Genomic DNA, 22,548 nt, shown 5'->3' with positions numbered 1-22,548 from the left:
AGTTGCTTACTCTTCTCAAGCCGAGATTTACTTTTCTGTCAAATGGGCGTGTTAATAGTAACAAGCACATAGATTCGAGTAAGCCTCAACAACATTAGCAATTTCTTATTAACAAAGCTTCATTTATAAGTAAACCCTACAGAATACTCTGCCTAATGGTATCTGAAGGATATGGAAATGACAACCCTCAAAACAGATTGGCCTGACAGGAGGGAGGGAGGAGGAAGCCATCACATTGATGACCTTGATCCTTTCCCAATACATCCTTTCCCAGTGACAAGACAATCCCTGGGAAGGAGATATCCCCCCAAACCTAAAATGACAGTCTCTGGGAAGAATCCAAAACATTGATCCTTCCCCAAATAGATCTTTTCCCTGTGACAGTACAATAGATCCTAGAGGGAAAGAGATAAGTGCTGAATGATGAACTCTGGACCCTCCATCCTTGCCCAGTAAATACAAATTTCAAATTCTCACACCTGTTTCCTGAATATCTAAACTGATAAATTCTGATAAAGTCTTCAATGGATAAGTCATCTCCCAGTGTATAACCTATATAAACCCGTACCTCCCCCATGATTAGGGCCATTTTCCATCCAGAGCGTGAGCCCTCTAATGCCTGACTCTTCTACTAACTAAAGGCATGGCTGGTCCATGAAGTCTGCTGCCATACCGGTTATTTTTACTTTCACTTTGGTGCTAAAAATCATTTTGGTTGATTTTGCTTATGGTATCCATTCAAGAAAGAAATTTTCCTAGAGCATTCATTAAGAATCATAAAATGTTTGTAGCTTGGAATATTCCGGAACTGTACCTCTGGTGTAGAGTAGAGTAACTGCAGTAGCCCTGTTCTTCTCCCCCAAGTCCCTCCATGTCACACCTTCCTATTATTTGCCCTTATTCCTCTTAACCAGTGATTCTAATTTTCTGGACAAACAAAAGCAAACTCCATGCCAGTTTTCTTATAAAAAGTGCATCTTTATTATTTCACCAGGCTGGACACAGCTCAGAGCTCAAGGAGCTGCTATGTGTAGGTCAGTGGAAAAGGACCCACTACATATCTGTCAGTTTGGTGGCTTGATACCATGTCTGCCTAGAACAAGCTGATGACAGCCACTCAGTTGTCACCAAACAGTGTGAGCAAAGCAGGAAGGGATGAGTGGCAAAGAATTTGTTCTGGGATATTCTGGAACAGTTACAAAATGAAATGAAAATAAAAATAAATTATAAAAATTAAATAATATAAATAAATAAAAATCTAGGTTCAGAGTGAGGTTGTTCAGCAACAACCAGCCACAGGAGAGGTAGCTATGGAGTCACAGGGATGCTTCCAAGACTCAGGCCCCTGCTCCCCACAGGGCCCACGGAGGTCACTGGGTTCCTTGCTGCCTCCAGGCCACTCAGGCATTCAGCTCCAGGTCAGTGATGTATTCCTGGACCCAGTTCTCACTGGGGTCAGCACACACCTGCCGGCCTCTCTTGGTTAGGAAGCTGTGGGGAGAAGCAGAGGATCAAACACTGAGGAATCCTACAGGCGATCTGGGGCCCATGGTGGTCCCTCCATCCCACCCCCTGCCCTGGACAGCTCAGAGAGGCTCTGCCTATGTTACTCCAGAGAGTCTCTCCACCAACTCAGGAGTGTCTCAGAGTACCCTGCCACCTCCTTCTTCTTGTCCCTCCTCTCTGAGTTGGGGGTCCCACCTTCCTGACCAAGTCAGGTCACATTTAAGAGCTGAATCCTATATATGTGGCCTGTCTAGGGTTGCTCTCCTGGCCTGTCTCTGTCCATGTGGGACTGTGCTCAAGGGTGGGCAGGGGAAGTGGCACTTACATGACACCTGGCTGGGAGCACTGGCTGCTGGTCTCAAAATAGTCCTCTATGAATTTGCGTTGAATCTGCCGGGCCACGTAGGAGAAGCAGCAGGCCGTCGGGGTGTCAGCACCCACTGTGGAGAAAGGGACAGAATGAGTCCAGGTCATCATCCAGAAGGAAAGGCCACCAGCTGTCACATCCTCAGAGGCTGAGGAAGAGCCCTGCGCAGGGTGGGGACTGGCCAGGCCTTGGGAAGGCATTTGGGCATTTCTGCCTAGAAACCTCATGTCTCTGTCTTCCTTCTGTCTCTGTTCTCCTTGCTTCCTGACTCTTCTTTGTCTGTGTGACTCAGAAAACCAAGCAGACTGTTCTCCTCTCTTCCTTCAGGGAATTCTGTTTGGTTCAAGATGTCACACCCCAGCAAAAAGAGAGGTCTGGACATCTATCTTATGATCCAGTGGGCAGAGCTCCTGGGAGGCCTGGAGTGAGCTGGGGAATCAACCAAATCACTGGGAAGGAAGTACCCAGGTCTGGATTCTGCCTCTTGCCAACTCAGTGGTTTAGGGCTCCATTTTTCCCTGCCCCAACCCTGACTCTCAGGACTGGGGACTAGGAGAGCTAAGATCCCTTGTAAAGGTGAAAAGTCCTTAAGAGAAAGCTCAAGGTGCTTTGTAGCCCTTTAAGAAGTTTTCTCTTTTCTCCTGGGTTTTGGAGACCACAAAAAGAGATTGATGTGGTCTCCCCAGGGCCAGAGAGTGGGGACACCTGCCACAATAGGGTGGACTCACATGGTGCAGAGAAGACCTGGTCGCAGAGAGCCATGGTGCAGAGGAGGACAGCAAGAGCAGCCGTGGAGACCTGCATGATGTTGAGTGGATGATGGAGTGTGGTCTCAAGTATCAGCAGATCCAAGAAGGGCCTGGGTCCTCCCTGCTGCCTGTGTCCTTCTGGCATCTGAAGCCATCTGCCCTTCTCTTTATAGGCAGCCCTGGCGGGTGGGGAAGTGGAATCTGGGGGTGCAGGGGGAAATTTTTAAGCATAGCAATATTGTCATGATGTTACACAACTTGGGGTCCTTGGTGACCACAGGAACTCAGGATATCTAAGAATAGCATCTCTGAGCTGTAGGTCTCAGCTCTAGACTCATGACTTGCTCTGTTTTTTTGGGGGGGAAATGGTTTCCCTGTGAGAGAGAGGAGACGACTTTGTTTCTGCTCAAAGCTGCTATCAGTTGGTCCTTTCTCATAAGAACTTATTTATGCATGACCTCTCCAGTGCCGTTCCTTTCTACAGAACTGAAACTCAGTGCTTTCTCAGTCTCTGTAACCATGTGGGGTTGACATGTGGATGGCAGCAACACCCCACCCCTAAATCCTGGACCTTAATTAAGGAATCCCCGGCTAGAGGAACGGAAAGTGTGATGTCACGTTTCATTTGTCCATTTATTGAACAGTCATAGAATGACTAGGGGGACTCTGTCACAAACTCTAGTTGTGAATTATGAAGTTCCTTTAGGTGTGGGTGTCAATATGTCAGAAGCCTAAAAATATTTATGCCCACTAACCAAGAAAAAGTGTTTCTAGGAAAGAGTTCTACAGAAACAAGCCAGATATGGAGGTATCATCAAACAAAAAAGACCCAGCATGATTTGTAATTTTCCTCTAGCAATTACAGTTAACTCTTTGATGTCCATCTTTTTGAATATTTACCTATATAAATATATATGTATATAAGAAGTTTTAGGATTAAAAACAATAAGAACATGTATAGTTCTGTATCATATACATAGAGTGTATATGCATACAGTAGATGTAAGTGGGTACACCTTTTACACTGAATAGGATGGACACACTGCATAGACAGAGGTGTGTGCAGAATTTGCTGCAGAATATTCCATGGATGGACATCTTAATTCCCTTTTTTTCTTATCCCCTACTGATGTTTTTCTTTCTTTCTTTTTTTTAACTAGCCATACTGTAAAAAAAGAAAATCCTTGTGTCTACATATTCCTATTCTTTGGCAGTGTTTCTATAAAATAGATTCCTGAAAATGGAATCAGGTCAAACAGCAGTTTTTGTTTGGTTTTTTTTGTTTGTTGGTTGTCTCCTTGTAGAACTGGGGATTGAATCCAAGGCCTCAGTCATACTAGGCAAGAGCTCTACCTCAGAGCTGCATCCCCAACCCTAGTATGTGTGGTTTAGTATTTGCTAAGTAGTGGTGTTTAAATAAACCTCAAAGTGTTTGATTACTACGATTCTACACTTTTTTTTTTATACCGGGATTGATTTCAGGGGCACTGTGTCACTGAGCCATATCCTCAGCTCTATTTTGTATTTTATTTAGAGACATGGTCTCACTGAATTCCTTAGTGCCTCGCCATTGCCGAGTCTGGTTTTGAACTTGTAATTCTCCTGCCTCAGCTTCGTAAGACGAAGAATTACAGGCGTGCACCACCATGCCTGGCTTGTAAACAATTTTGGATAAAAAAATCAGTTTATTTGGAAGATGAAATAATTGTGGCTCATAAAAATTAATAGAGGTTTGATTTCTACACATCTTTTGAATGTCCCCTTCTTCTGAAGAAAGGACCCTAGCTCAGTGTATATTTCTTGTACTTATAACTGCAACCCAAGTAATCCACCTGTTAAATAACTTACTTTTCATAGCAAACCTATAAACATAGTTCTGCTCCACATAGAGCCTGATTTCCACACCCACTCGCACCAACTTTATCCATTTATTTTGTGGAGTATGGTTTTTAGAGAAATAATGTATGGTACACCTATAACCCCATGCAGATATACACCATATTTGGGAAGGATTGGTGAATCCTGTTACCTAGGTCAGTGTTCTTAGCCACTAACCTGCATGCAGCACTCCTGGTAAACTTGATGACAACATCAGTTCTCAGGTTCCATCCAGAGCATTCTGGTGGGAGTGGCTTCTGAACTGTTGCCTGTGACTTGAGTATAGGAAGATCACACCTGGGGAAATCACTTGGGCAGTGTTTAATAGCACACAGTATGTAGTTTAATGAAGGTCTAGTTTGGGAACTCAGCTGTGCCATCTGCATGCAGTGTGATCTTGGACAAGTTGCTTACCCTTCTCAAACCCAGATTTACTTTTCTGTGAAATGGGATGTTAATACTACTACATAAACTATATTATTGCATTAATAGGATTGAATGAATGATATATAAGAAGCACATAGATTTGAGTAAGCCTCAAACATGTTAGCAATTTCTTATTAACAAAGCATTATTTATCGTAAACAATCACTACAGAATACTCTGCCTAATGGTATCTGAAGAATATGGAAATGACAACCCTCAAAACAGGGTGGCCTGACAGGAGGGAGGGAGGAGGAAGCCTTCACATTGATGTCATTGATCCTTTCCCAATACATCCTTTCCCAGTGACAAGACAATCCCTGGGAAGGAGATCTCCCCCAAGCCTAAAATGACTGAATCTGGGAAGAATCGAAAACATTGATCCTTCCCCAAATAGATCTTTTCCCTGTGACAGTACAATAGATCCTGGAGGGAAAGAGATAAGTGCTGAATGCTGAACTCTGGACCCTCCATACTTTGTTCAAAACACTAGAAAAACTAGGGATAACAGGAACATATCTCAACATCGTAAAGGCTATCTTCCTACACTAAGCCTCACGCTAACATCATTTTAAATGGAGAATAATTGAAGGCATTCCCTCTAAAAACTGGAACAAGACAGGGATGCCCTCTTTTACCACTTATATTCAACCTAGTTCTTGAAACACTGGCCAGAATAATTAGACAGATGAAAGAAATCAATGGGTTATATATATGAAAAAAAAGAACTTAAATTAGCCCTATTTGCTGAAGATATGATTCTATACTAGAAGACCCAAAAAACTCCACCAGAAAACATATAGAACTAGTAAATGAATTCACAAAGTAGCAGGATATAAAATCAACACCCATAAATCAAAGGCATTTCTGTATATCAGTGGCAAAGCCTTTGAGAAGGAAATGAAGAAAACTACCCCATTCACAATAACCTCAAAAAAGAAATAAGATACTTGGGTATCAACTTAATCAAAGAAGTGAAAGACCTATACAATGAAAACTACAGAATCCTAAAGAGAGAAATCAAAGAAGACCTTAGAAGATGGAAAGATCTACCTTGCTCTTGGATAAACAGAATTAATATTATCAAAATGACCATACTACCAAAAGCACTATACAAATTTAATGCAATTCTGATCAAAATCCCAATGGCTTTCCTCATAGAAATAGAAAAGGCAATCATGAAATTCATCTGGAAAAATAAGAGACCCAGAATAGCCAAAGCAATCCTCAGCAGGAAGAGTAAAGCAGGTGGCATCGCTATACCAGAACTTAAACTGTACTACAAAGCAATAGTAACAAAAAACAGCATGGTACTGGCACCAAAACAGACTGGTAGACCAATGGTACAGAATAGAGGACAAAGAAACTAACACACAAAATCACAATTATCTTATATTAGACAAAGGTGCCAAAAACATGCACTGGAGAATAGATAGCATCTTCAACAAATGGAGCTGGGAAAACTGGAAATCCATATGCAACAAAATGAAATTAAACCCCTATCTCTCACCATGCACAAAACTTAACTCAAAATGAATCAAAGACCTAGAAATTAAACCAGAGACTCTGTGTCTGATAGAAGAAAAAGTAGGCCCTAATCTTCATCATGTGGGATTAGGGCCCAACTTCCTTAATAAGACTCCTATAGCACAAGAATTAAAACCAAGAATCAATAAATGGGATGAAATCAAACTAAAAAGTTTCTTCTCAGCAAAAGAAACAATCTGTGAGGTGAACAGGGAGCGTACTTCTTGGGATCAAATCTTTATCCCTCACACATCAGAGAGAGCATTAATCTCTAAGGTATATAAAGAACTCAAAAAGCTAAGCACTGAAAAGACAAATACCCCAATCAACAAATGGGCCAAGGACCTGAACAGACTCTTCTCAGAAGAGGATATACAATGAATCAACAAATAAATGAAAAAAATACTCATCATCTCTAGCAATCAGAGAAATGCAAATGAAAACTACTCTAGGATATCATCTCATTGCAGTCAGAATGGCAGCTATTAGGAAGACAAACCACAATAAGTGTTGGCCAGGATGTGGGGGAAAAGGTACACTCATATACTGCTGGTGGGACTGCAAATTGGTGCAGCCAATATGGAAAGCAGTATGAAAATTCCTTGGAAATCTGGGAATGGAACCACAATTTGACCCAGCTATCCCTCTCTTTGAACTATACCCAAAGGATTTAAAAACAGCATACTACAGGGACACAGCCACATCAATGTTTAGAGCAGCCCAATTCACAAAAGCTAAACTGTGAAGCCAACCTAGATGCCCTTCAGTGGATGAATGGATAAAAAAATGTGGTATATATACACAATGGAATTTTACTCAGCACCAAAAGAAAATAAAATCATGGCATCTGCAGGTAAATGGATGACGCTGGAGAAGATAATGTTAATTGGAGTAAGCCAATCCCCCCCAAAAAACAAATCCTGAATATTTTCTCTGATTTAAGAAGGCTAACCCATAGTGGGGTAGGGAGGGGAAACATGGGAGGAATAGATGAATTCTAGATAGGGAAGAGGTCAGGGAGGGAAAGGGAGGGGATGGTGGAAGGATGGTGGAATGAGAAGGACATCATTATCCAAAGTACACGTATGAAGACATGAATTGGGTGTCTACATAATTTATAGACAGAGATGAAAAATTGTGGTACATATGTGTAATAAAATTGTAAAAAAAACCCCAAAGTACATGTATAAAGACATGAATAGGCGAGAACATCCTTTATATACAAAGATATGAAAATTGTGCTCTATATGTGTAATAAGATTTATAATGCATTCCACTGTTGGGTATTTAAAAAAATAAATTAAATTAAAAAAATAAACCTATACCTCCCCCGTGATCAGGGCCATTTTCCATCCAGAGAGTGAGCCCTCTGATGCCTGACTCTTCTACTAATTAAAAGGCATAGCTGGTCCATGAAGTCGGCTCCCATACCGGTATTTGTACTTTCACTTTGGTGCTAAAACCATTAGGTTGTTTTTGCTTATGGTATCCATTCAAGAAGGGAATTTTCCTAGACCAGGTACATTAAGAATCATAAAATGTTTGTAGCTTGGAATATTCCAGAACTGCACCTTCCGTGTAGAGTGGAGTAACTGCAGTAGCTCTGTTCTTCTCCCCAAGTCCCTCCATGTCACACCTTCCTATTATTTGCCCTTATTCCTCTTAACCAGTGATTCTGATTTTCTGGACAAACAAAAGCAAACTCCATGCTAGTTTTCTTATAAAAAGTGCATCTTTATTATTTCACCAGGCTGGACACAGCTCAGAGCCAAGGAGCTGCTATGTGTCGGTCAGTGCAAAAGGACCCACTCCATATCTGTCAGTTTGGTGGCTTTGATACCATGTCTGCCTAGAACAAGCTGATGACAGCCACTTGACTGTCACCAGTGTGAGCAAAGTGGGAGGGGATGAGTGGCAAAGATTTTGTCCTATGATCTTTTGGAACAGTTACAAAATGAAATGAAAATAAAAGTAAATTATAAAAATTAAATAATATAAATAAATAAAATCTAAGTTCAGAGTGAGGCTGTTCAGCAACAACCAGCCACAGGAGAGGTAGCTATGGATTCACAGGGATGCTTCCAAGACTCAGGTCCCTGCTCCCCACAGGGCCCACGGAGGTCTCTGGGTTCCTTGCTGCCTTCAGGCGACTCAGGTCAGTGATGTATTCCTGGACCCAGTTCTCACTGGGGTCAGCACACACCTGCCGGCCTCTCTTGGTTAGGAAGCTGTGGGGAGAAGCAGAGGATCAAACACTGAGGAATCCTACAGGGGATCTGGGGCCCATGGTGGTCCCTCCATCCCACCCCCTGCCCTGGACAGCTCAGAGAGGCTCTGCCTATGTTACTCCAGAGAGTCTCTCCACCAACTCAGGAGTGTCTCAGGGTACCCTGCCACCTCCTTCTTCTTGTCCCTCCTCTCTGAATTGGGGGTCCCACCTTCCTGACCAAGTCAGGTCACATTTAAGAGCTGAATCCTATATATGTGGCCTGTCTAGGGTTGCTCTCCTGGCCTGTCTCTGTCCATGTGGGACTGTGCTCAAGGGTGGGCAGGGGAAGTGGCACTTACATGACACCTGGCTGGGAGCACTGGCTGCTGGTCTCAAAATAGTCCTCTATGAATTTGCGTTGAATCTGCCGGGCCACGTAGGAGAAGCAGCAGGCCGTTGGGGTGTCCGCACCAACTGTGGAGAAAGGGACAGAATGAGTCCAGATCATCATCCAGAAGGAAAGGCCACCATCTGCCAATCCTCAGAGGCTGAGGAAGAGCCCTGTGCAGGGTGGGGACTGGAGACCAGGCCTTGGGAAGGCATTTGGGCATTTCTGCCTAGAAACCTCATGTCTCTGTCTTCCTTCTGTCTCTGTTCTCCTTGCTTTCAGACTGTTCTTTGTCTGTGTGATTCAGAAAACCAAGAAGACTGTTCTCCTCTCTTCCTTCAGGGAATTTTGTTTGGTTCAAGATGTCACACCCCAGCAAAAAGAGAGGTCTGGACATCTATCTTATGATCCAGTGGGCAGAGCTCCTGGGAGGCCTGGAGTGAGCTGGGGAATCAACCACATCACTGGGAAGGAAGTACCCAGGTCTGGATTCTGCCTCTTGCCAACTCAGTGGTTTAGGGCTCCATTTTTCCCTGCCCCAACCCTGACTCTCAGGACTGGAGACTAGGAGAGCCAAGATCCCTTGTAAAGGTGAAAAGTCCTTAAGAGAAAGCTCAAGGTGCTTTGTAGCCCTTTAAGAAGTTTTCTCTTTTCTCCTGGGTTCTGGAGACCACAAGAAGAGATTGATGTGGTCTCCCCAGGGCCAGAGAGTGGGGACACCTGCCACAATAGGGTGGACTCACATGGTGCAGAGAAGACCTGGTTGCAGAGAGCCATGGTGCAGAGGAGGACAGCAAGAGCAGCCGTGGAGACCTGCATGATGTTGAGTGGATGATGGAGTGTGGTCTCAAGTATCAGCAGATCCAAGAAGGGCCTTCGTCCTCCCTGCTGCCTGTGTCCTTCTGGCATCTGAAGCCATCTGCCCTTCTCTTTATAGGCAGCTCTGGCGGCTGGGGAAGTGGAATCTGGGGGTGCATGGGGAAATTTTTAAGCATAGCAATATTGTCATGATGTTACACAACTTGGGGTCCTTGGTGACCACAGGAACTCAGGATATCTAAGAATAGCATCTCTGAGCTGTAGGTCTCAGCTCTAGACTCATGATTTGCTCTGGTTGTTTTTGGGGAGATGCTTTCCCTGTTAAAGGGAGGAGACGGCTGTGTGTCTGCCCAGAGCTGCTATTAGCTGGTCCTTTCTCATAAGAACTTATTTATGGATGACCTCTCCAGTGCCGTTCCTTTCTACAGAACTGAAACTCTGTGCTTTCTCAGTTCTGTAACCACATGGGGTTGGCATGTGGATGGCAGCAACACCCCCATCCCCATCCAGAATCCCAGGCTAGAGGAATGGAAAGCGTGATGTCACGTTTCATTTGTCCATTTATTGAACAGTCATAGAATGACTAGGGGACTCTGTCACAAACTCTAGTTGTGAATTATGAAGTTCCTTTAGGTGTGGGTGTCAATATGTCAGAAGACTAAAAGTATTTATACCCACAAACCTAGGAAAATTTTTTCTAGGAAAGAGTCCTACACAAACAAGCCAGATATGGAGGTATCATCAAACAAAAAAGACCCAGCATCATTTGTAATTTTCCTGTAGCAACTAGTGTTAACTATTTGCTGTCCATCTTTTTGAATATTTATCTATGTAAATATATATGTGTATAAGAATTTTTAGGCTTAAAAACATAAATAGCATATAGTTCTGTATGATATACCTAGAGTGTATATGCATACAGTAGATGTAAGTGGGTACACCTTTTATGCTGAATATGATGGACACACTGCATAGACAGAGGTGTGTGCAGAATTTGCAGCAGAATATTCCATGGATGGACATATTAATTCCCTTTTTTTTATCCTCTACTGATGTTTTTTTTTTTTTAACTAGCCATACTGTAAAAAAAAAAAATCCTTGTGTCTACATATTCCTATTTTTTGGCAGTGTTTCTATAAAATAGATTCTTGAAAATGGAATCAGGTCAAACAGCAGTTTTTTTTTTGTTTGTTTTGTTTGTTTGTTTGTTTCTTTGTAGTACTGGGGATTGACTCCAAGGCCTCAGTCATGCTAGGCAAGAGCTCTACTACCGAGTTGCATCCCCAACCCTAGTATGTGTGGTTTAATATTTGCTAAGTAGTAGTGTTTAAATAAACCTCAAAGTGTTTGATTACTACAATTCTACACATTTTTTTTTATATCAGGGATTGAACTCACAGAGGCACTGTGTCACTGACCCACATTCCCAGCCCTATTTTGTATTTTATTTAGAGACAGGGTCTCACTGAGTTGCTTAGTGCCTTGCCATTGCTGAGTCTGGCTTTGAACTTGCAATTGTCCTACCTCAGCTTGCTAAAACGCTGGAATTACAGGCTTGTGCCACCATGGATGGCTTCTAAACAAATTTAGATACAAAAATCAGATTATTTGGAACCTGAAATAATTGTGGCTCATAAAAATTAATAGAGGTTTGATTTCTACACATCTTTTGAATGTCCCCTTCTTCTGAAGAAAGGACCCTGGCTCAGTGTATATTTCTTGTACTTATAACTGCAACCCAAGTAATCCACCTGTTAAATAACTTATCTTTCATAGCAAACCTATTAACAGAGTTCTGCTCCACAGAGAGCCTGATTTCCACACCCACTCGCACCAACTTTATCCATTTATTTGGTGGAGTATGTTTTTTAGAGAAATAATGTATGGTACACCTATTACCCCATGCAGATATACACCACATTTGGGAAGGAGTGGTGAATCCTGTTACCTAGGTCAGTGTTCTTAGCCACTAACCTGCATGCAGCACTCCTGGTAAACTTGATGACAACATCAGTCCTCAGGTTCCATCCAGAGCATTCTGGTGGGAGTGGCTTCTGAACTGTTGCCTGTGACTTGAGTATAGGTAGATGACACCTGGGGAAATCACTTGGGCAGTGTTTAATAGCACATAGTATGTAGTTAAATGAAGGTCTAGTTTGGGAACTCAGTTGTGCCATCTACATGCAGTGTGATCTTGGACAAGTTGCTTACCCTTCTCAAGCCCAGATTTACTTTTCTGTCAAACGGGATGTTAATAGTACTATATAAACTATATTATTGCATTAGTAGGATTCAATGGATGATATATAAGAAGCACATAGATTTGAGTAAGCCTCAAAAATGTTAGCAGTGTCTTATTAACAAAGCTTTATTTATCGTAAGTAATCATTACAGAATACTCTGCCTAATGGTATCTGAAGGATATGGAAATGACAACCCTGAAAACAGGAGGAGGGAGGAGGAAGCCATCACATTGATGACATTGATCCTTTCCCAATACATCCTTTCCCAGTGACAAGACAATCCCTGGGCAGGAGATCTCCCCCAAGCGTAAAATAACAGTCTCTGGAAGAATCCAAAACATTGATCCTTCCCCAGATAGATCTTTTCCCTGGGACAGTACAATAGATCCTAGAGGAAAGAGATAAGTGTTGAATGCTGAACTCTGGACCCTCTATCCTTGCCCAGTAAATACGAATTTCAAATTCTCACAACCTGTTTCCTGAATGTCCAAATTGATATGTTCTGATAAAGTCTTCAATGGTTAAGTCATCTCCCAGTGTGTAACCTATATAAACCTGTACCTTGACTTAAAGATAAGAATCATCTGATCATCTCAATAGATGCAGAAAAAGCAGTTGACAAAAAACAGCACCCCTTTATGTTCAAAACACTAGAAAAACTAGGGATAACAGGAACATATCTCAAGATGGTAAAGGCTATCTACGCTAAGCGTCAGGCTAACATCATTCTAAATGGAGAAAAATTTAAGGCATTTCCTCTAAAAACTGGAAAAGACAGGGATGCCCTCTTTTACCACTTATATTCAACCTAGTTCTTGAAACACTGGCCAGAGCAATTAGACAGAGGAAAGAAATCAAAGGGATATGTATAGGGAAAGAAAAACTTAAATTAGCATTATTTGCTGATGATATGATTCTTCACCTAGAAGACCCCAAAAAACTTCACCAGAAAACTTCTAGAACTAGTAAATGAATTCAGCAACGTAGCAGGATATAAAATCAACACACATAAATCAAACACATTTCTATATATCAGTGACAAAGCCTCTGAGAAGGATATGAAGAAAACTACCCCATTCACAAAACCTCAAAAAAAAAAAAAAGATATCTGGGAATCAACGAAAGAGGTGAAAGATCTATACAATGAAAACTACAGAACCCTAAAGAGAGAAATCAAAGAAGACCTTAGAAGTTGGAAAGATCTACCTTGTTCTTATTTATAGGCAGAATTAATATTTATCAAAATGACCATACTTCCAAAAGCACTATACAGATTTAATGCAATTCTGATCAAAATCCCAATGGCTTTCCTCATAGAAATAGAAAAAGAATCATGAAATTCATCTGGAAAAATAAGAGACCCAGACTAGCTAAAGCAATCCTTATGTAGGAAGAGTGAAACAGGTGGCATCACTATATCAGAACTTAAACTATTCTATAGAGCAATAGTAACAAAAAGAGCATGGTACTGGCACCAAAACAGACTGGTAGACCAATGGTACAGAATAAAGGTCACAGAGACTAACCTATAAAATCACAATTATCTTATATTAGACAAAGGTGCCAAAAACATGCACTGGAGAAAAGATAGCCTCCTCAACAAATGATTCTGAGAAAACTGGAAATCCATAAGCAACAAAATGAAATTAAACCCCTATTTCTCACCATGCACAAAACTTAACTCAAAATGGATCAAGGACTTAAGAATACAACCAGAGACTCTGTGTCTAATAGAAGAAAAAGTAGGCCCTAATCTCCATCATGTGGGATTAGGCCCTAACTTCCTTAATAAGATTCCTATAGTACAAGAATTAAATCCAAGAATCAATAAACGGGGTGGAATCAAACTGAAAAGTTTCTTCTCAGCAAAATAAACAATCTGTGAGGTGAATAGAGAACGTACATCCTGGGAGCAAATTTTTACCCCTCACACATCAAATAGAGCACTAATGTCTAGGGTATATAAAGAACTCAAAAAGCTAAGCACTGAAAAAACAAATAACCCAATCAACAAATGGGCCAAGGACCTGAACAGACTCTTCTCAGAAGAGGATATACAATGAATCAACAAATATATGAAAAATACTCATCATCCCTAGCAATCAGAGAAATGCAAATGAAAACTACTCTAAGATATCATCTCACTGCAGTCAGAATGGCAGCTATTAGGAAGACAAACCACAATGAGTGTTGGCCAGGATGTGGGGAAAAAGGTACACTCATACATCTCTGGTCGGGCAGCAAATTGGTGCAGCCAATATGGAAAGCAGTATGAAGATTCCTTGGAAATCTGGGAAAGGAACCACCATTTGACCCAGCCTTCCCTCTCCTTGGACTATACTCAAAGGACATAAAAACAGAATATTATAGGGACACAGCCACATCAATGTTTAGAGCAGCACAATTCACAATAACTTGTGTGCTCATGCACACAGTTAAATTTTGCTGTGCTTAGCAAAATAAAGAGTTTTGTGAGAAAGTATGAACTCTTTGAACTGTGTTATTGTTGCTGTCTTAAGAAGATAAGAGAAAAGAATGTTCTGCCAAGTTTAAAATTTATTTATATATATGTGTGTGTGTGTGTGTGTGGGTGTGTGTGTGTGTTTGCCTGGGAATAACTAACCACAAGTTAATTGATAAGAAATACAGAGCACTGTGACCATAAAGAAAGTTTTCCTGAGAATGTTTATCCATGCTTGTAAGGATTAAGCTGCCGAAAGGATATTTTTTTCTTTCCCCTTGTTTTAATTAACAATACTGTATAAAAGAAGGAGAGAAAAAAGTAAAGACGGTGCTCATTTTCTACTGAATGCGTGTGTGTGCATGTGTCTTTCTTAAGCATCTCTGCTGTACCAGGAATTACAGATTGTCAGTGGGTCTGACAGGTGGTGTCCCTGGGTGGCCAGCAGAGAGTCCCCTTACTGGCAAAGGTAAGTGAAAGGGAGAGGTACCATGGGATCAGAAATCTCAAGAAGTCAAATGCAACAGTCAATTATGGCTTTGCTTAAGGAGCAAGGAATTGTAATTAATAAAAAAAAAACAGCTTCTGCTTTTATGCATGCTATTTGAAACTGCATCTCCTTGGTTTTTGCACTCAGGGAATTTAATGGTTCCTGATTGGGAACATGCAAAAGAAGATTTGCAAGAATATTTAAGAGAAAAGGGTCTGGACAGTTTACCTGTAGCTACTTTTTCTTTGTGGAAGTTGGTAAAAGATGCACTTTTATCTCCAGATGTAAAAGTGCGTGAATTTTTACAGCAGTTGCGGGGAACTGGGATGGAGGAGGGTCAGGACAGGGAATCAATAGTTTCAGTGAGTGAAAGTGATTCCTCAGATGATGAGGCCTCCATTTATGATGCTTCTAAATTAAAAACAGAGGATCCACCACCTACAAAAGAGGAGTTAATCCTGTAAGTAAAAGAGGGACTGAGGGACTCCCAGCAGTGGCTGAAGCCCTTTTTTGCTTCGGGGAACTCCTGCCTTCCTTCCCTGTACTGTAAGGATTATGCTACCTCTGTCTACTTAAAGAAAAGAAAAAAGAAAAAGAGAGAAAGAAAAAGGGGACACTAAATACAGTAAAGTCGCCACCGAGATCCTTGATTTTACATTTCTGGTTGCCCCTCTGTGAAAACATCTGGTCCCCTTGTGGGGACATCTATGGTGTCACTGATGTAGGAGTCATAATTAAATGGGAGTTGAAAACTTGGGGAGATTTTTCTCTTATCTGTTCTGTTTTAAAGGTTTCTGTTTGTCAGCCATAGTCTGGAGCTCCTTTCTGTCTGTCTGTCCTGTGTCTTTGTTTGTTTTTGGCCCTTTAAGACATGTGCAATAATGTGTTGATATTATAAATTGTTTCTTGGGAATTATCTTGGCTAAATGTGAGTCTAAAAGATGATGTTTTTTTGTTACAATCTGAATGGGTTTTCGAAGCATTACACAATCTTGCAGTTAAAAGTTGGGTTTAGGTAATTGTTTAGTTTATGATTTCAGATAATTCATGCCAGAGAACTTAAATACTTAGGATGAAAAACTAAAGAACTCTACTTCCAAGTTGGCAAGTAACTTCCCAATCATTCATTTTTTTTCACCAGTTTTTAAATTGGGGAGCCCGAAAAAAATGTCTCTGTGTGTACCAGTGCATTAATTTGGACAAGGATAGTAAATCATAATATGGTATCTGTTGACAAAACAAGATGTAAAGATATAAAATTTTGTAAATTGTGTCTTAAACTTGTATCATAATTTTCAACGTTCAAACCTGAAAATTATGACTTATAGTTAAAATGCCTTAGGCATGAGGTGTCTGCTCAGAATAACAGTTTTCCCTGCTCCTTCCAGACCTCAGTCAGAACTGTTAAAATGCAAATGAAAGAAGCCTGTGAGCTCAGTTGGAGACTGATCTGAGGCCCAAGGAAAAAGGAGTAAAGGTGTCTTTTACCTGAACTCAAACTAGACTAAACCAAAAAGTAAATTGTATGGTATTTACTAATTACTGGTGGGTCATTTTTTCTAGGACTCTTGCTTTTTCTTAGATTCTGTATTTTTTTTTTTTTAAGCTCATGATTTTGATCCTACAAACCTAGGTTAATGTTTTTCTGATCAGTTCTATTTTTGACCAACTATGGAATTTTTAAAATATTGCAATAGAGATTTCACCCGCAAAAAGCTACAAGGCCTTGACTATTGTGTTATGTGTGCACACTTGTGTTTTGTGTTGTATGTCTATATGTCCATATATCCATATAGCATATATATGACATACAAATTAACATATATAAGGAGCACTCATAAAAATTTTAAAAAATGGATCAAAAGATCTTTAATTCACGTAATTAAAATGGTTCAATTTAAATTGGATAAACAGATAAAAAATGTCTTTAATTTTAAACTTATAAGTTTTGCTAGGTGTAAAAAAATAATAAAATATTAATGTCTATAAAATGTCTAATATGCCTTGGTTTTAGGACTTTTCCTTCAAAAAAATAATTAACACTGTTCAATATACTTATCTAATATTTTGATAAAATAAGTAAAGTAAATTTAATATGGGATTACTCATTCATAAGTACTTTTGTTAGATTGATTTACTAAGGTCTATATAAGTTTGTTTTTACAATCAGATATGTGTTAAAAGACAAAAAAACTCTTAAAACATAAGTTTATCCATAACATTGTGTTTATTAAGTTTTATTTTTTTCTAGAATAAGCAACCATAGAAATTAAACAACTGGTTAAGTAAGAACTATTATTTTAGAGCATTGTACTGTCATTTCTTTAAAAGCTAAACTTGGTTAATATAAAAACATCAATGTAATTGTGATGCTATTAATGTGCTCATATCTTCCAGGTATACAAGTCTGTAAGGTAGAAGCTTTAAAAGAGCATTATATCAAGCTGGTGTTCTAAGGTTGTATGGTAATTTTAAGCTTAAAAAAACATATTGGGGATTTATTTACCTGTTATCAATCAGATATGTAAAGTTTTACATTACTTTTTACATTGGAAAACAATTTAGAATGTATTTTTAAGTTAATAAAAGCCTAATCTATGTAAAGGTTAATATTGTAAAGCACTAAGTATTTTGCTACCTTTCCATAAATGGTTAAAAATTTTCAACCTTTCTTTAATTCATGTTTTAAATGTGATATCATATGGTGTTAGCTAATGTTCATGTGACCTCATCGGAAACTAGAACTAACTATACCTACAAAATTTACTTCTGCTCAATCGGTAGAATTATTTGCTGTACAAATTGTACTTCAAACATTTTCCAATGTATCTTTAAATATTTATACTGACAGCAAATATGTTGCTAATGCAATTCCCCATCTTGAAATGGCTGCCCAGATTCCTGCCACTTTGGCTGCCTTTTCATTATTTTAAACAATACAAGAGCTCTTTTTTTTTATTATTATTTTTTTTATTGGTTGTTCAAATCATTACAAGGCTCTTGACATATCATATTTCAAACATTAGTTTCAAGTGAGTTATGAACTCCCATTTTTACCCCAAATACAGATTGCAGAATCACATCGGTTACACATACACATTTTTACATAATGCCATACTAGTAACTGTTGTATTCTGCTATCTTTCCTATCATCTACTATCCCCCCTCCCCCCCATTTCTCTTTTTATCCCCTCTACTGTAATTCGTTTCTCTCCTTGTTTTTTTCCCCCTTTCCCCTCACAACCTCTTATATGTAGTTTTTTATAACAATGAGAGTCTCTTTCCATTTCCATGCAATTCCCCTTTTCTCTCCCTTTCCCTCCCACCTCGTGTCTCTGTTTAATGTTAATATTTTCTTCCTGCTCTTCCTCCCTACTCTATTCTTAGTTGCTCTCATTATATCAAAGAAGACATCTGGTATTTGTTTTTTAGGGATTGGCTAGCTTCACTAAGCATAATCTGTTCTAGTGCCATCCATTTCCCTGCGAATTCCATGATTTTGTCATTTTTTAATGCAGAATAATACTCCATGGTGTATAAATGCCACATTTTTTTAATCCATTCATCCATTGAAGGGCATCTGGGTTGGTTCCACAGTCTAGCTATTGTGAATTGTGCTGCTAATACAAGAGCTCTTATGGAAAAGAACTCACAAACTTTTTATTCAACATATAAGAGGTCATTCAACTCTACAAGGACCACTTAGTGAGAAAAATGCTTCCGCTGATTTAGCCTCCAAAATGTCTGCCTTTCTATCTATGGATCCCCAAACTTTACATTCTCAGCTTCACCTTCATGCTTCTTCTTTAGCTCATCATTGTAAAATTTCTCGTGAAGCAGCTTCTCAAATTATTCATGATTGCTCCCTCTGCTCTGCACGGATACACTCTCCTAATTTTGGCATTAATCCTAGAGGCCTTTTACCGGGTCATTTATGGCAAATGGATGTTACTCATTATCCTTCTTTTGGCAAATTAGCGTATGTTCACGTGTCTATAGATACTTACTCTCATTTCATTTATGCTTCTCCTCATTCAGGGGAAAAGATCAAAGATGTAATTGCTCACTGTATGGAAGCTTTTCCTATTATGGGTCTCCCTAAACATATTAAAACAGATAATGGACCAGCATATACTAGTACATCATTTGCAAGATTTCTTCACACTTATGATGTAAAACACGTATTCCTTATAATCCTCAAGGACAAGGTATAGTTGAACGAGCTCAACAAACTCTTAAAGCATATCTGTCAAAAACAAAAGGGGGGAGTAGCAGCAGTCCCCCCTCTCGTTTAGCACATGCATTATTTATTTTAAATTTTTTAACTGTAGACCCAGCTACAAAACTGAAAGCTGCAGATCGCTTATGGTATGCTAAGGGACAAACAGCCTATCCACTTGTAAGGTGGAAAGATGTTTTAACAGGACAATGGATGGGTCCTGATCTTGTATTAATGTGGGGAAAAGGAGCTGCCTGTGTTTTTCCACAAAATGATCCTGGACCTTGATGGATTCCTTCTCGTTTGATACAATTTGATTCTTCTAAAACTACATCATGAATGCTTTTACCTCTTTGGTTTGTTATATATTTCGTAGATGCTGTCCCTAATTTTTTTTTCTCCTTTTCGGAGCTGTGGAAGTTGCCTCTTTCAATCATACCAATGTGTGGCTGAGATTGGCTCCATTGGCAGGGACTGATAATATCTGCCTAAAACAAGATGTCCATCTGGGAGCAATATTGGTTCCTGTTTACTACCTGTCTGTCATCCAGCAGAAGAAATAAAAAATGTAACTTTTTTCTCCAATTTTGATAAAACTATTACTTATGCTGATTACTCTATTTGGGGCACCCCTTCTTATCGCCTACTCCAAAGTGCAGTTCAAGTTATAACCACTACTGTTATTGTAACAGATAATGACACCTGTGCTGAGTTTCACAATTGTGCAACTAAATGTAGATCTATGGGACCTTCCTTTGCATGTAATAATTCCTTTGCGGTTCCTTCAAGTTATGGACATGTGCCACTTCCAAGAGGCTGGTTTTTTTCCTGTGGAACTTATACATTCAACTACATACCAGGAAATATGACTCATATAACACGTTGCTGTCTTAATCTTCTCACAGTTTTCTTTCCCTCCATTGGTGATTTGCTTTCTGAACATCCTTCTCGTCACTTACGAAGAATGGCTACACTAACATCAAACTGTAAGGACGATATAAACTTATTATCCAAAGCAGAGTTTGATGCATTGACCTTTTCCCTTGTGGGGATCCCTGGATTGGCAGTAGGAGCTTATAAGACAGCTATGAAATTGGCACGTGTAATGGCAAAAAACATTAATCATACATCTACTGCTCTAGCCTTGTTGAATGAAGAACAGCAGGTTTTATGACGAGGAGTTTTGGATAATACAGCTGCTATAGATTATTTACTATTGGTACACCATAAAAAATGAATTCAAGTAAAAAATATGTGTTACTTTAATCTGACTGATAACAGTGTTCCTATTGATACAGAAATTCATCATTTGAAAGAAATGATTGATAATATCAGACAATATGAAGGAAATGAAGAATTATTTTATGGTTAACATCTTGGTTTCCTAATATTTCCTGGTTAAAAGAATTAATGATATGTGTGATTTTGATACTTGGCATGTCGATACTTGTTTGTGTCATTGGTCGTTGTATGATTACTTGTCTCTTATCTCGTCCTCCTGTGGTGACTTCATACGCCCCCCCCACGGTCGGGTAAGATGAATCACTGCGCATATCAATCTAAGACAGATGCTTTCATTTTCCATCAATGGAAGTCCTCCATGACGGGTAAGAATGTTGCAGTATGGTTCACAACCTAAGACAGGTGCAATTGCCATCATTGTTATTTAAGGGGGCACTGTGTGCTCACGCACACAAACAGTTAAGTTTTGCTGTGCTTAGCAAAACAAGGAGTTCTGTGAGAAACTATGAACTCTTTGAACTGTGTCCTTGTTGCTGTCTTAAGATATGAGAAAAGAATATTCTGCCAAGTGTAAAATTTATATATATATATATGTGTGTGTGTGTGTGTGTGTGTGTGTGTGTGTGTTTGCCTGGGAATAACTAACCACAAGTTAATTGATAAGAAATATGGAGCATTGTGACCATAAACAAAGTTTTTCTGAGAATGTTTATCCATGCTTGTAAGGATTAAGCTGCTGAAAGGATGTTTTTTCTTTTCCCTTGTTTTAATTAACAATGCTGTATAAAAGAAGGAGAGAAAAAAGTAAAGAAGGTGCTCATTTTCTACTGGATGTGTGTGTGTGTGTGTGTGTGTGTGTGTGTGTGCATGTGTCTTTTTTTAAGCATCTCTGCTGTAACAGGAATTACAGATTATCAGCGGGTTCTGACAATAGCTAAACAGTGGAGCCAACCCAGATGCCTTTCAGTGGATGAATGGATAAAAATAATGTGGTATATATACACAATGGAATATTACTCATCACTAAAAGAGAATAAAATCATGGAATTTGCAGGAAAATGGATGGCGTTGGAGAAGATAATGCTAACTAAGCCAATCCCCAAAAAACAAAAGCATAATGTTTTCTCTGATATAAGGAGGCTGACTCATAGTGGGGTATGGAGGTGGAACATGGGAAGAATAGATGCATTCTAGATGGGGAAGAGGTGAGGGAGGGAAAGGGAGCGGGCAAGGGATTAGCAAGACAGTAGAATATGATGGACATCATTATGCAAAGTACATGTATGAAGAGATGAATTGAGTGTCAACATACTTTATATACATAGATATGAAAATTGTGCTCTATATGTGTAATAAGAATTGTAATGCATTCCACTGTTGTGTATTTAAAAAAATAAAATCAATAAAAAAGTGATCCCATACCTCCCCCATTATCAGGGCCATTTTCCATCCAGAGTGTGAGCCTTCTTCTACTAACTAAAAGGCATAGCTGATCCGTGAAGTCTGCTCCCAAATGGGTTATTTATACTTTCACTTTGGTGCTAAAACCATTTTGGTTGTTTTTGCTTATGGTACCTATTCAAGAAGGGAATTTTCCTAGACCAGGTACATTAAGAATCATAAAATGTTTGTAGCTTGGAATATTCCAGAACTGCACCTCCTGTGTAGAGTGAAGAAACTGCAGTAGCCCTATTCTTCTCCCCCAAGTCCCTCCATGTCACACCTTCCTATTATTTGCCTTTATTCCTCTTAACCAGTGGTTCTGATTTTTATGGACAAACAAAAGCAAACTCCATGCCAGTTTTCTTATAAAAAGTGCATCTTTAATATTTCACCAGGCTGGACACAGCTCAGAGCCAAGGAGCTGCTATGTGTCGGTCAGTGGAAAAGGACCCACTCCATATCTGTCAGTTTGGTGGCTTTGATATCATGTCTGCCTAGAACAAGCTGAGGACAGCCACTCGACTGTCACCAAACGGTGTGAGCAAAGCTGGAGGGCATGAATGTCAAAGAACTTGTCCTGGGAT

At 39.6% G+C, this 22,548-nt stretch overlaps 2 protein-coding genes across 2 annotated transcripts; both read right to left on the bottom strand.

The window, feature by feature from the left end:
- Window positions 1-1,010: 1,010 nt before the first annotated feature.
- Window positions 1,011-2,751, bottom strand: LOC144375791 (C-C motif chemokine 3-like 1). The gene is made up of 3 exons (XM_078041260.1): window positions 2,602-2,751; window positions 1,832-1,946; window positions 1,011-1,491 (listed from the first exon to the last, which is right to left on the bottom strand). The coding sequence occupies exons 1-3, from the start codon at window positions 2,675-2,677 to the stop codon at window positions 1,401-1,403; spliced, it is 282 nt and encodes a 93-aa protein (XP_077897386.1). The 5' UTR covers window positions 2,678-2,751; the 3' UTR covers window positions 1,011-1,400.
- A 5,412-nt stretch (window positions 2,752-8,163) lies between these two features.
- Window positions 8,164-9,926, bottom strand: LOC144375790 (C-C motif chemokine 3-like). Its single transcript, XM_078041259.1, has 3 exons — window positions 9,791-9,926; window positions 9,019-9,133; window positions 8,164-8,678 (listed from the first exon to the last, which is right to left on the bottom strand). The coding sequence occupies exons 1-3, from the start codon at window positions 9,864-9,866 to the stop codon at window positions 8,510-8,512; spliced, it is 360 nt and encodes a 119-aa protein (XP_077897385.1). The 5' UTR covers window positions 9,867-9,926; the 3' UTR covers window positions 8,164-8,509.
- Between the last annotated feature and the right edge of the window lie 12,622 nt (window positions 9,927-22,548).

The sequence above is a fragment of the Ictidomys tridecemlineatus genome, chromosome 3 (assembly GCF_052094955.1).
Source record: "Ictidomys tridecemlineatus isolate mIctTri1 chromosome 3, mIctTri1.hap1, whole genome shotgun sequence".
NCBI lineage: Eukaryota > Metazoa > Chordata > Mammalia > Rodentia > Sciuridae > Ictidomys > Ictidomys tridecemlineatus.
Note: the sequence above shows the minus strand (reverse complement) of the source record. Positions and strands in the feature narration are given on the sequence as shown.